The sequence below is a fragment of the Melanerpes formicivorus genome, unplaced genomic scaffold, assembly GCF_026170545.1.
Source record: "Melanerpes formicivorus ecotype bairdi unplaced genomic scaffold, bMelFor1.0.p_v2 SCAF_20, whole genome shotgun sequence".
In the NCBI taxonomy this organism is placed as follows: Eukaryota; Metazoa; Chordata; class Aves; order Piciformes; family Picidae; genus Melanerpes; species Melanerpes formicivorus.
The window spans coordinates 307,458-321,954 of NW_027142372.1; the positions used below are offsets into that span (position 1 = coordinate 307,458).

General features: G+C 44.1%; 1 protein-coding gene across 1 annotated transcript in view; it reads left to right on the top strand.

Moving 5' to 3' along the window:
• The first annotated feature begins 2,237 nt into the window (after nucleotides 1-2,237).
• MBTPS1 (membrane bound transcription factor peptidase, site 1) overlaps nucleotides 2,238-14,497 on the top strand; it is a 33,854-nt gene continuing 21,594 nt past the window's right edge. The window contains exons 1-10 of the mRNA XM_068150448.1: nucleotides 2,238-2,425; nucleotides 3,638-3,895; nucleotides 4,275-4,478; nucleotides 4,859-4,969; nucleotides 7,141-7,250; nucleotides 7,724-7,840; nucleotides 9,390-9,457; nucleotides 10,453-10,555; nucleotides 11,717-11,868; nucleotides 14,180-14,341. Of these exons, the coding sequence (XP_068006549.1) occupies nucleotides 2,239-2,425; nucleotides 3,638-3,895; nucleotides 4,275-4,478; nucleotides 4,859-4,969; nucleotides 7,141-7,250; nucleotides 7,724-7,840; nucleotides 9,390-9,457; nucleotides 10,453-10,555; nucleotides 11,717-11,868; nucleotides 14,180-14,341 (1,472 nt within the window). The 5' untranslated portion in view covers nucleotide 2,238. The remainder of the gene's footprint in view (nucleotides 2,426-3,637; nucleotides 3,896-4,274; nucleotides 4,479-4,858; nucleotides 4,970-7,140; nucleotides 7,251-7,723; nucleotides 7,841-9,389; nucleotides 9,458-10,452; nucleotides 10,556-11,716; nucleotides 11,869-14,179; nucleotides 14,342-14,497) is intronic.

Below are 14,497 nucleotides of genomic sequence, written 5' to 3' on the forward strand. Positions count from 1 at the left end.
GAGTAGCCCTAGGTGTATCTGGTTTTAGAGGGCGGACAAATTGGCAACTTTGGGTTCTTCACGCGAAGGGAATTAAACAGCACAAAGTTGTGAGCCTGCGGTTCCTTTGCTTTTCGTTCCTGTCGTCATGTTTCACCGTCGTGCTTACATACAACCTGTTATCAGGCGCGGGAATGTTTATTTTACTCATTTGTGCAGTTGTTTTTTTAGTTTATTGCTCTAGGGGTTATAAGCTATTGAAGCGATAAGTTAGGCAGAGCTCAGCCAAGATCAGCAGTCAAGGTGCAGGAGCTGTGTCTGGTTTATGGATGAAGAGGGAAACTAATCACAAGCAGTTGACAGTCCGTTGTGGTGATGTCAGTCGACTAGAAATAGAGGGGCATGCAATCCCTGGTACAAAGAAGTACTTCAGAATGTTAAAAAAAAAAGCTAAATAAAAACGAAGTAACAGCTGTCACATGCAGAGTCGATTTGTTCTGTTGTTGTGCTGTGAGGTCAGCCCATCCTTCTCCTAAGCAATGTGAATCTCCTCACAAAGCTTCTGCTTTTCAGCTCTGGTCACTTGCATGCAGCAGTGTGTAGCTCTCTTCTGCTTCTCCACGTGGCCTGGTGGACCAGCTAGTATTTTTCTTCCCTTCACTCATCTCTTAATGACCCTTTATCTATCCAATTGCTGGTTAATTAATGCTTGGAATTTAAATTGCAGCTTTTCTCCAGTGCTTCTTGTACCTTGGAATTTAAAGGGAACAAGTTTCACCTCTCCATGAAAAACACTTTCAACACTTTAATTTCCTATTACTGCATCTGTAATCCCATTTTCTCAGGTGCCCATGTTGTTGTCACTCACATTCCATCTCAGTAAAACTTAAAAGGCTCCTTTTTTTTTTTTTAAACCCTCATTTTCCCTTTCAAGCACAGGAAATGCAAGTTCACATCCTGCCCCTGTACTCAGCACTGGTTAGGCCACACCTTGAGTCCTGTGTCCAGTTCTGGGCCCCTCAGTTTAGGAGAGAGGTTGAGATGCTGGAAGGTGTCTAGAGAAGGGCAACAAAGCTGGGGAGGGGTCTGGAGCACAGCCCTGTGAGGAGAGGCTGAGGGAGCTGGGGTTGCTTAGCCTGGAGAAGAGGAGGCTCAGGGGAGACCTTATTGTTGTCTACAACTCCCTGAAGGGAGGTTGTAGCCAGGTGGGGGTTGGTCTCTTCTCCCAGGCAAGCATCACCAGAACAAGAGGACGCAGTCTCAAGTTGTGCCATGGGAGGTTTAGGCTGAATGTTAGGAAGAAGTTCTTCAAAGATGGAGAGATTGGCCATTGGGATGTGCTGCCCAGGGAGGTGGTGGAGTCACCATCCGTGGAGGTGTTTAGCAAGAGCCTGGATGAGGCACTTGGTGCCATGTTTAGTTGAGTAGATGGTGCTGGGTCATAGGTTGGATCTCGAAGGTCTTTTCCAGCCTGGTTAATTCTGTTCTAGTATCCTTATCAACCCTTAGAATAAAGTTTGACCTTGATTCTCTTTGTGTAAAATGATGTGCCACAGTAGAATTTGTTTACATTTCTGTCTGGGAACAAAAGCCACTAGGCTATTTTTTAAGTGTCTGGGAACACTTTTTGTCATATTAATATTAGGCAGTATGATTTTTTCTTCCCAGGGCACTTGCACATCATTTTGTTCTCTTCACTCTCCTTGTGCAAAGGGTTATAGAGTTTGGCTGCTGTTGTTGCCTGTTCTGAGGTTCATGCCTGGGTGTTTCAAGTCTGCTTTGGCTAAGCAAGAGAGAGATTTGAGTCTTCATGAGATATTACTAAATGAAATACAGGAACAAATTCTTCCCTGTTACTTCTAATACTATCCAAGGTGTCTAGTTCTTACATTTTTCAGGCTATACAGCTGCACAAAATGGAGTAATTATTTTCTCTTTTGCCCTGGCTTACAGGTTGGCTTGCAGTCAGCTTTGTTAATTCTTGTGGGGAGTTACCTTTGCCATCAGAAATGGAGTACAGGACTCAGCTACCGCATCCTGAGTGACCGAATCCTTTAGCACAAAATGGAGAAGAAGCGTAGAAAGAAATGAGCCTGCTCATAAGGCTTTACCTCAAAAGACCATGAAATCTCAACTTGTTTTGGACACAGCTTTAAGAATACCCAGTTGATCAGCACAGTGAAAGCAACGTTTACTGAAAGAAAAATGAACTAGTTTATGAAGAAGAGAATTGTGATTTGAATATATGGAATTGCTGGAATGAAACCATTTTCTTCTATGACCATGAAGTTTGCAAACATCTGGCTTGTTCTGGTTGTTATTTTACTCTGTGGCAAAAAACACTTCGGTACCAGACTAGGGAATTCCTCTCATGAGGCTCACGTGTGTCCTGGATGTTCTCACCTTACTTTGAGAGTGGAATTCACTTCGACAGTCGTGGAGCATGGTAATAAAGAGTTAAGCAGTAGCAAACCCCTATCCCTGTGAAGTTCAGCTGTAGGTTTGTGATTGCTGGTGTTTGTGCAATTCAGGGAGCTCATCTATAGAGAGTTCTGCTGAACTCTCTGTATTCCACAAGAGAAACAGATTCTTTCAAAGGTTCTGGGTTTAACTGGAGACAAGATTCAATGAGTTCTGCTAAATCCTCTATATTCCACAAGAGAAGCAGATTCTTTCAAAGGTTCTGGGTTTAACTGGAGACAAGATTCAATGAGTTCTGCTGAACTCTCTATATTCCACAAGAGAAACAGATTCTTTCAAAGTTTCTGGGTTTAACTGAAGACAAGATTCAAAGATCAGGAGAAGGAAGAGAGAGGCAAATAAAGAGAGTGTTAGAAGTGGATATGGAGAGTGAAGGCTCAGGTGGGCAAGTCACTGTGGTGTTTAGTAGCTGTTTTGACCCAGACAGTGATTTGGTTGAGGGGCTTTTATGAAATGTAACCACAAGTGTGAAGAAAAGAAATGTCTATGGGTTTGTCAAGAAAAAGTTTGGAAGTACTAATACATGCATGGGAAAATGACAAAGATGTGAAGGAAGCAGATGAAGGGCAGAGGGAAGCAGGTACCACTGGAGGGATGGCAAAGGTGGGACACCACACCTTGTATCCACTTACTGCCGTGGGTACCTGCCTGTAATATACCCAGAGTGGAGCTGTGTGTGTGCCTGGGTGCTTACAGGCAGGATGCCTGAAGTGACATTTCTGTCTCATAGCTAGCTGGAGACTTACTGTGGTGAACATGGTGCTGTGTGCTGGGGCTGAGGTCCATTCACAAATCACTAATCCCATCCAGGAACTGGAGTATTTGGACCAGCTTCCTTCTCTTTGCATGTCATAACTGGTGCTAGTAATTTGCTAGCCTAGATGCCTTTAAATCACACATGTCAAGAAGCATATCCAGTTGGCATATCAAGCACTTGTTTGTACTGCTGGATGCAGCCTTAAGTCTGTTTCATCCCCCTTGCTCCCCCTTTCCTTGGTATTTACAATTCTCCTTCTCTCCAAGGTTTCTTACCATCTTAAAATACTGCAGCCTCAAATTGTGATTATTTGTTCTGGTTAAAGGAACAATAAAATAAATACTTGGAGCTTTGTGGTGTAAGTGTTTGAGTAAGCTGCTTAAACATCACTTCTGATAAGTTGTGCTGCTCTTCTTCCAGAGTATATCGTGGCCTTTAATGGCTACTTCACAGCTAAAGCTAGAAGTAAATTTATTTCAAGTGCACTAAAAAGTGGTGATATTGAGAACTGGAGGATTGTACCTCGTAACAACCCAGCCAGTGACTACCCCAGTGATTTTGAAGTCATTCAGATCAATGAGAAGCAGAGAGCTGGAGTTCTGACGCTGGAAGATCATCCCAACATCAAGCGTGTGACACCTCAGCGCAAGGTCTTCCGATCGCTCAAGTATTCTGAGTGTAAGTCATTTCCTGTGTGGTTGCATGACAGCTCCTTTAAAAAGCCTTCTCAGTCTTATTTCAGACCATCAGCACTACAAAAATGAGGAGTGCCCTACAGTTTTTATTTAATCTGTTCTTTTGACTATTAAAATTATCGGGGGCTTGCCATCTCTTTGCTAAAGCGTGGCAGCCGTTCCATCTACGTTTGCAGCAGTCACTTACCTGAGGCTATGGACCACTGTATTCCTAGGAGAGGAAAAGCTTTTACTGGTTTTGCTGCCAGAAAATGGGTGCTCATTTAAAGCATTTGTTTTATCAATATGATGTATCAATATGATCATACATGTTGTGCCTCTCCTTATACTCTTTTTTTGCCCTTCATCCTCTTTCTGTGTAGCTGATCCCATGTTGCACTGCAATGAAACCAGATGGACTCAGAAGTGGCAGTCATCTCGCCCCTTGAGAAGAGCAAGTCTTTCTTTAGGTTCTGGCTTCTGGCACGCAACAGGGAGACACTCAAGCAGGCGTTTGCTGAGGGCCATCCCACGCCAAGTTGCTCAGACCTTGCAGGCAGATGTCCTCTGGCAGATGGGTTACACAGGTCTGCTTTTGTCTCTTGTCTCTTAGAACAATTACCTTCTTCTGACAAACAAGTGAATTGTTAAGGAGAGCCTCATTTAGCTCTGTGTACTAATCTCTCATTGGGTGCCAGGTATGGAATGATTGAGAAATACTTTGTTTGAGATGCATTGTATGTTTATGGAGTGCTCTGCTCCGTGTGTGTTGTCTACTGAGGAGAAATTCGCCATACTGCTGGTCTGTGGTTGAATTTTGGAATGGGAATATGTTTTCTTTAAGATCTATAACTTGCTGGGCTTGCAAATTGCATGCCACAGTAAGCATAAAAGTCGTCTTTGACTTGGTAGACTGGATTGGCTCTGAAGCTGAATCAGAAAAAGTGCTAAAGGTTTTCTTTTGTAGGTGCTGGTGTAAGAGTAGCAGTGTTTGACACTGGTCTGAGTGAGAAACATCCACACTTCAAAAATGTGAAGGAGAGAACAAACTGGACTAATGAGAGAACTTTGGATGATGGTGAGTTACTGTGTACAATTGTCCAGCCACTCCTGACCCTGGTGTGTTTTCATTGTAAACCTGCCATTGCTCTGTAGTACTGATACCTGGTGAAATTGTAGGTCTTGAGGTTTTGAGCTTAACTTTGCAGTGTCACAAGCCCTTTGTACTCTGTATACAGAGTATTAGGGTTCCAGGAGGGTGTTGCACAAGTCTCCTTTGAATCATAGGTGTCATTTCATCATAGCACTTGAAGACAGGCAGGCATAGTACATTATCCAAGTAGGTGTGGGGGAGAGCAAACCCCACAAAGATCTTTCTATCCTGTTCCTGCATTCTACTCCCTCACATCACATATGTATTTTCCCCCTTAGAGGGGAGACCATTTTCCTTTGGCACTGTGCACTCCTAAGCTAATCAGAGTTTTGGAAACTTCCTGTAAAGTTTTTTGAAAGTGGTTTGGATTATTAGGGGCCCCTCACTATGGGAAGGACATTGAGGTGCTGAAGCAAGGCCAGATAAGGGCAGTGAAGCTGGTGAAGGGTGAGGGGACTGGGGCTGTTTAGCCCGGAGAAAAGGAGACTGAGGGGAGACCTTGCTCCACAACACTGTGGGAGTGGAGCGAGGTGGGGATTGCTCTCTTCTCCCTAGTAACAAACAGCAGGGTGAGAGGAGTTGGCCTCAAGTTGTGCCATGGGAGATTTAGATTGGATGTTAGAAGAAACTTCTTCACTGAAAGCAGTGACTAAGCTCTGGAACAGGCTGCCCAGGGAAGTGGTTGAATGAACATCCCGGGAGGTATTCAAGATGAGGTTTGACAGGCGTATGGGCAACCTGATCTAGTTGAGGATGTCCCTGCTTACTGCAGAGGGGGTTGGACTAGATGACCATTGGAGGTCAGACCACTCTGTGATTCTGTGATTCATAGAAATTCCTGAGTGTTCAAGACCCCTGTAAATGCAATGCTTAGAGACATGGTTTAGTGGTGGGGTTGGCGTCATTGAGTTAGTGGTTGGACTCAATGATCTTGGCAGTCTTTTCCAACCTTTATGGTCCTGTGATTCTGATCTGTATAGTTTTCATCAACAAACTTTGTGCTGGCCCATGCCCATCAACATTCCAATGAACTCTTTGTGGTCTGCAGTATGTTTGTGTTGTGTTTTCATACGTCGACTGCACCTTGCCCTGACCATATGCTTTCACAGATTATTAACTTCATACACTCTTGGTCAAGGAGTCAGTTCAAGGTCTGTGGTGTTCAAGGTCTGATCTTGAAGGTCTCTTCCAACCTGGTCTGGTCTATTCTATTCTCTATTCTATTCTGTTCTCTGTTCTCTATTCTATTCTATTCTATTCTGTTCTCTGTTCTCTATTCTATTCTATTCTGTTCTCTGTTCTCTATTCTATTCTGTTCTCTGTTCTCTATTCTATTCTGTTCTCTGTTCTCCTATTCTATTCTGTTCTCTGTTCTCTATTCTATTCTATTCTGTTCTCTGTTCTCTGTTCTGTTCTCTGTTCTCTATTCTATTCTATTCTGTTCTCTGTTCTGTTCTCTGTTCTGTTCTCTGTTCTGTTCTCTATCTCCTTCAGTCTTGTGTGGACCTCTGTAGTTTTAGCACCTGCAGTACTACTTTGCTTTGCAGCACCTGCTTTTGGTAGGACTTTCTGTTAGTTCTGTGCCCAGAAGCTTACTGGAGCAGCAGATGTGGAGTACAGAAATACAATACAAGCAGTTCAGGAAAACTGAGGAGAGGAAAAAAAAGGTTTTTCTTGGTTCATTTTTCATCTCTTAACAAAATTCAGAGATACTTCAGAGTCAGGAGAAAGGTCTCCTAAAAGATTTACTTAAAAGTACACTGGACTTGCAGCTTGCATTTTCCAAAACAACCTTTTTCTCTCAGGATTGCTTTATGTGATTCTTGATTTCATTAGTAGTAATCTGGGCTGGATAGACTGGAGAATTCTATCACTCAGTTTCATCAGCTTGTTGTCTGGCTGCACAGTGCTGGAAATCTTGTCCCCACTGAAACCAGTAGCAAACCATGATTCAAGACTAGAACTGCACCTGGTGTTTGGGGTAAAGTCTGTTGGATTGATGTGATTTTGTTGCTGTTGGTGGTGTTTAACAGCAGAGGTCCTTGACAATTAAATGATTTGTCTTCAAGCATTTGATTTCCTTCTCCCTGTGACAGGTTTAGGCCACGGGACTTTTGTAGCAGGTGTAATTGCCAGCATGAGAGAATGCCAGGGATTTGCTCCAAATGCAGAACTGCACATTTTTAGAGTGTTCACCAATAACCAGGTAGCTGTTTTATATGGTTTTCAATTCCTGCCTTGCCAGATTAATGCTCCATTAATCCTTACCTTTGAGAATGTTCCATATGCTTGTAAAGGTTAACATAACTTCCCTGGATAAGTGAGAAGGAGGCATCTTTCTGTTTATAAGACTTACTACAAGATGTCTTACATTAGCTGTTTGGTTAGCTGTTTGGGTGGGTTGGATTGGTTGATGCTCTTGAAGGTCTCTTCCAACCTGGTTTGGTTTATTCTAATAAAGGTTTATTCTAATTTACAGGTGTGTTTTTCAAAAATGAGGTGTAAGTCTGCTCTGTGTATACTTGGAGCAGTCACTCAAATATACTGAGCACTAGAAATACCACAGTGCCACTGTTGTGCCTTATTTTGGTGCTGCTTCTCCTCCCTGAGGTCTGTATTGTCAAGGAATCACTGAATTCTCCAATGATGGCTTTTCCTCCCCCCTCTCTTTCTTACAAGGTCTCATACACATCTTGGTTTCTGGATGCCTTTAATTATGCCATTTTAAAGAAGATAGATGTCTTGAATCTAAGTATTGGTGGGCCAGACTTCATGGATCATCCATTTGTTGACAAGGTGAGGAGGAGGAAGTGAAAGTGGTCACAGTGCTTATATGCCTCACACAAATGCTGGGTTTGCAGAGCTGCTTGTTTGCCACAGTTGCTGACAGGTTTTGGTGCCGCTGGCAGTTGGTGGAGATTCATTTGCATCTGAGAAATTTTGTACAGGGGAAAGTCTTATAGCAAGGAAAGGATTTTAAAAGATCAAATGCAACCCAAATATCCACAGAGCTGTTAGAAAAAAGGCTCTTTAACAGAATGCTCCATTTACTGCTAGGAAGTGTGGTCTTAATAGAAGCAGCTTAACTGGAATTTACTCTTGTTTCTCTTTATACCTCCACATGCTTAGTGTATTTTATGGTAAAAAGATGTGTAACATGAATTCAGCAGCAAATTGTTTAAGAACAAGGCTGTGGTAAGAGACTTGTGTCAGGATGACCACAAGCCAGCAATGTGCCCTTGTGGTCAAGGAGGCATCCTGGAGTGCATCAAGAAGAGTGTGGCAAGCAGGTTGAGTGAGGTGCTCCCTCCCCTGTATTTTGCCTTGGTGAGGCCACATCTGGAGTTCTGGGTCTGGTTTTGGGTGCCCTGGTTCAAGGAGGACAGGGACCTGTTGTGAGAGGGTACAGCAAAGGGCTACAAAGATGATTAGGGGATTGGAATGTCTGTCATATGAAGGAAGGCTAAGAAAATTTGGGCTGTTTAGTCTGGAAAAGAGAAGACTGAGGGTATCTCCTAAATGCTTATAAATACTTAGAGGGTTGGTGTCAGGAGAGTGGGGCCAGGCTTTTTTTCAGTGGTGGCAAGTGACAGGACAAGGGATAATGGGCACAAACTTGAACATAGTTCCATCTAAACATGAGGAGGAACTCCTTTAAGGGTGACAGAGCCCTCAAATAGGCTGCCTAGAAATGAGGTGGAGTCTCCATCTCTGGAGATGTCCTAAACCCACCTAGACCTGTTCCTGTGTGACCTTTAGGTGAGCCTTCCTTGTCAGGGGCAGTGGACTTGGTGGTTTCCAGAGGTCCCTTCCAGCCCCTACCATTCTGTGACACTGCAATGAGACAGAACTAAGCTTTTGTCTTTGTAAATGCCATAGTTCCTGAATTGCTGACCTGCCCTTCAGAAGCACTAAGTGAATTAATTTGTTTTATGAAAGGATAAAGCTTTTCCTTCTAAAGGGTAATTAAGGGGTTTGAGGCATAGAATTTTTTTAATGATAACTTGCATTGAAATTTAGTTTGACAGCAGTTTCACTACTCTCCCCAGAGTGTTAGTGGAGGGAATTCAGACTAATTTGACTGGAGTGCTTTGTTAGGAACATGTTTTTTTCCTTTGGTGTAACCTAAACACACACTGTCAGCAATGTTACTGTTAAGGATAGGTTATTGGTCACCTAATCTTAAGAAAAGTTTGGAGCTTAGTATTGAACATACCAGTGAGCTGTAATTTACATGTTTAGACTACTTGCTTAATTAGCTGAGACCCCTTGGGATGTGTGTACATTTGGTAGAAAAGTCTCCTTTTTGGTGGCAGAGCCTTACTGTAAATGTTATTTTTGGTAGGTATGGGAACTGACAGCTAACAATGTCATCATGGTCTCTGCCATTGGCAATGATGGCCCTTTGTATGGGTAAGTTTCAATGACCACTTCAAAGAAAAGCCAATATGTTGTTATTATGTGTTTCTGGAAGTAGTTGTGCTTGGTCTGGGAGGTTTTTCCCTCCTCCTTTCTGCTTTAATCTGTTTATAGAAAGTGACTTTAAAGTTAAACTCCCTCTTCCCACTGCCTTTATCACTTGCTGTGCTAGTACAGCAATTTGGGAAGTACTTGGTTTAATATTTTCCACTGAACCAGTGAGAAGTCAGTAAAAGAAGGGCAGTATTTACAACTGACATAGAATCATAGAATCAATAAGGTTGGAAAAGACCTCAGAGATCATCGAGTCCAACCTGTCACCCAACACCTCCTGACTACTAAACCATGGCACCAAGTACCACATCCAGTCCCTTCTTGAATGCCTCCAGGGACGGTGACTCCACCACCTCCCTGGGCAGCACATCCCAATGGCCAGAAACTCTCTCTGTGAAGAACTTTCTCCTCACCTCAATCCTAAACCTCCCCTGGCACAGCTTGAGACTGTGTCCTCTTGTTCTGGTGCTGCTTGCCTGGGAGAAGAGACCAACCCCCCCTGGCTACAACCTCTCTTCAGGTAGTTGTAAACAGCAATAAGATCTCACCTGAGCCTCCTCTTCTCCAGGCTAAACAATCCCAGCTCCCTCAGCCTCCCCTTAGTGTAAGCAGACTTCTGTGGGACCTGCTCTTGGCCTGAAGGGTATAAAAGGGATCAAACTAAAATGATTTTTGTTCCTGTCTATGGCAGGGGAGTTGTAACTAGATTTTTAAGGTCCCTTTCTGCTCCAACCATTTTGTGATTCATTCTGGGACTCTATGAAGAATTGCTCTCACTGCTGAGCAGAAGTCTCTCTGTGGAGATTAAAAAGAGTGTCTGCTAGAATGTGATGGCAGCATGTCCATTATCAAGATAAACCTAACACTGTGTCTTGGTTGTGTTGTTTTGCTTGTTTGTTTATTGGTGGGTTTTTTGTCCTCCCAATTTGTTGTAGGACTCTGAATAACCCTGCTGACCAGATGGATGTGATCGGAGTAGGTGGCATTGACTTTGAAGATAACATAGCTCGCTTTTCATCTAGGGGAATGACCACTTGGGTAAGATGCTTCTGACTAAGGCCAGCCACAATCAAGGTTGTCTGCAGCCAAAATAAGGGCCTTGGAAAAGTAGCTTGTTTTGGAGGGGTAATACCCTGCAGTTGATATGTGTGGAGTAACCAGTGATAAAACAATTCATCAAAGATCAAGATAATTGAAGATTGCAAGACTTCACTTAGGGTTTCTTGTCATCAATCTTGACCATTGTTGACATTCTTGATGCATTTGTAAGATGCCCAGTATCTTTTGATTGATGGTGGGGACTTGTCTGTGTGGTTAAATCTGCCAAAGTGAAGACCTGCTCTTGTTCCTCCTTTAGCTCAAAACTCTGAGGATTTCCAGATGCTACATGTAACATTGTGCTTACCTGCCTGTTGAGCTGAGGTGGTAGTACTGCACAGATGATTTCAGATGAGATTACATTGTGGTCTTGATTCAGGGGACTGTTACATGTCTCTGGGCTTTATCTCATTCATTAGCCAAGTAGCAGTGTGGTTGTATTTCATTAGAGCTGTCATGCTTAGTGTAGGTACTAGGGTAAGCAGCAGTAATAATACTGTCCTTGAAACACTGAGACCAGGCTCAGAACATTGGGGTTGTTCAGCCTGGAGAAGAGGCTCCAGGAAAACCTTAGAGCAGCCTTCCAGCATTTGAAGGGGACCTGCTGGAGAGGAATTTTTGCAAAGATAGGGAATAATAGGATGAGGGATACTGGCTTCAAACTGGAAGAACTTGGATTTAGATCAGACTTTAGGAAGAAATTCTTCCTCGTGAGGGTGTTAAGGCACTGGAACAGGTTGCCCAGAGAAGTTGTGGAGGCTCCAGACCTGGAAGTGTTCAAAGCCAGGTTCAATGGGGTCTTGAGCAGCCTGTTCTAGTAGCTGCTGGTCTAGGTCACTATTTCCTGCCCATCACAGGAGGACTGAAACTAAATGGTCCTTATGGTTCCTTCTAACCCAAACCTTTCTGTTATTCTATGAACTTGCCACAAACAGCTTGAGTCTTCCTTTAGGTGTTATGTACTGTCCTGTGGTGCTCAACCTCAGCTAATTGAGTTGGTAATTAGAATACTGAATGACCTGCAGTTAGTTTAAAGGCTCAGATGAAGCAACCAGTGCTCATTATGTATTAGGGCCATTATCCATCTGTTTGCTTTTGCAGGAGCTGCCTGGAGGTTATGGTAGAGTGAAGCCTGATATTGTTACTTACGGCTCTGGAGTGAGAGGTTCTGGTATGAAGGGTGGATGCCGCTCACTCTCTGGGACAAGCGTGGCATCTCCTGTGGTGGCAGGTGCTGTTACCCTGCTAGTGAGGTAGGTCTTAAATATGAATCTCTAAAATGATACTCATGCAGGAGAGTCATGAAAGGCATTTAAAGGAACCCACCCAATAAAATAAAATTGTGTTGAGGTGTAGGAAAGCAAACTCTAAGGATAAGATCAGAATTCTTCTGCCTGAGTAAATAGAATTCTTCTGTCTTCGTAGCACTGAGATTCCTGGGAAAAACCTGAGAACTGCTGAGGGAGCTGGGTCTCTTTAGTTTGGAGAGGAGGAGACTGAGAGGTGACCTCATTAATGTTTATAATATGTGAAGGGGGAGTGTCAGGAGGACAGAGCCTGACTCTGCTCAGTGGTGTCCAGTGATAGGACAAGGGTAGTGAGTGCTCCTTGGGATATGCAGCACAGAAAGTTCCACATGAACATAAGGAAAAACTTTCCCTGTGAGGGTGAGAAAACACTGGAATGGGCTGCCCAGAGAGGCTGTGGAATCTCCTTCTCTGCAAGCACTCAAAACCTGCCTGGACATGTTCCTGTGTGACCTGCCCTAGGTGATCCTGCTCTGGCAGGGTCGTTGGACTGGATGATCTTTCAAGGTCCCTTCCAACCCCTACCATTCTGTGATTCTGTAACTACAAAGTCTTTTTGTCCCATTTTTTTAAACCATCTTGAATTGCTGAGCTTCTGTCAGCTGTGTTGTAGGAGAGCAGCTGTTCAAAGTAGGCACCTGTAACAGATAATTATCTAAGTACTTGTAAATTTTATAGGATTCAGGGGTTTATGGTTCTTATCCGGTTGCGTAAATCATCTGTTGCACACCAGAGAACCTGAAAGGAAGGAGGGAGTTGCAAGGCTGTACTTTGTGTTTGCCTTTGCTACTATATAAGGAGGAGATGAACCTTTATTTCAGAATCACACCAGTAATTGAAAGACACAGCTGCATTTCCTCCTTAAAATAGAATAGGATTAACCAGGTTGGAAAAGACCTTTTGAGATCATCGAGTCCAACCTATCACCCAACACTATAATCAACTAAACCATGGCACCAAGCACCCCAGCCAGTCTCTTCTGAAACACCTCCAGGGATGGGGACTCCACCACCTCCCTGGGCAGCACATTCCAATGACCAATCTCTCTTTCTGTGAAGTACTTCTTCCTAACATCCAGCCTAAACCTCCACTGGCACAGCTTGAGACTGTGTCCTCTTGTTCTGCTGCTGGGTGCCTGGGAGAAGAGACCAACCCCCACCTGGCTACAACCTCCCTTCAGGGAGTTGTGGGCAACAAGAAGGTCTCCCCTGAGCCTCTTCTTTAGGCTAAGCAACCCCAACTCCCTCAGCCTCTCCTCACAGGGCTGTGCTCCAAACACCTCCCCAGCTTTGTTGCCCTTCTCTGGACACCTTCCAGCATCTCAACCACTTTCCTAAACTGAGGGGCCCAGAACTGGACACAGGACTCAAGGTGTGGCCTAACCAGTGCTGAGTACAGGGGTACAATGACCTCCCTGCTCCTGCTGGCCACACTATTCCTGATGCAGGCCAGGATGCCATTGGCCTTCTTGGCCACCTGGTCACACTGCTGGCTCATGTTCAGCTGCTGTCAACCAGTACCCCCAGGTCCCTTTCTGCCTGGCTGCTCTCCAGCCACTCTGACCCCAGCCTGTAGCCCTACCTGGGGTTGTTGTGGCACATGTGTAAAACCTGGCACTTGGATGTGTTCAATCTCCTGCCCTTGGACTCTGCCCATCTGTCCAGCCTGGCAAGGTCCCTCTGCAGAGCTCTCCTACCCTCTAACAGATCAACTCCTGCCCCAGCTTGGTGTCAGCTGCAAACTAACTGCTGATGGACTCATCCCCTCATCCAGGCCATCGATAAAGATATTAAAGAGCCTGGGGCCCAGCACTGATCCCTGGGGTACACAGGGACAAATGGTGTGGTTTTCCTTAAGCAGCAAATCCTTTTCCCTGCCCCCCCAGAAAGAGTCATGTTGCAAAAGATACCAGCAAGCTTCCTGTTACAGTAGCTTTGATTTTCAGAATGTTTTTGTGTTGCATCTAAAGACACTGCCCTGGTTGAAATGACTGCTTGTCCTGGAGCACACTGTAAGGAGAAACAATTGTGTCACCCTGGTTTTCAAGAGAAATCTGTTAGAAACTCAGCACTTTGCTCCAGCTGTTCCAGTGAGAAATCAAGCAATGGCAGACAAATCTGAACAGAAGATGTCACTGACAGGAAATTGATTTTTTGGTTTTGATTTCATTTTCTTTAAGTCAGGTGACTGTTAAGGTAGAATGATAAACAGAACTGGATCCAAGCCACCTGATGTGATCTGTTGTTTCCTTTCTCAGCACGGTTCAGAAGCGTGAGATGGTGAATCCAGCGAGTATGAAGCAGGCGCTCATTGCGTCAGCACGGAGGCTTCCTGGAGTCAACATGTTTGAACAAGGGCATGGCAAGCTGGATCTTCTCAGAGCTTATCAGATCCTCAACAGCTATAAACCACAGGCCAGGTTAATTTTAATCCTTACTTAATGTTCTACACTAACCTGCTCTAGTTCTTTTAAGAGAGCAGGTGTTGTGTGTGTAAGTCAGTGGAGTAATTTGTGCTTGGGCAACAGAGAGCTTACAAAGATGGTAAGGAAGCCTTGAAGCATGAATTCTAAGAG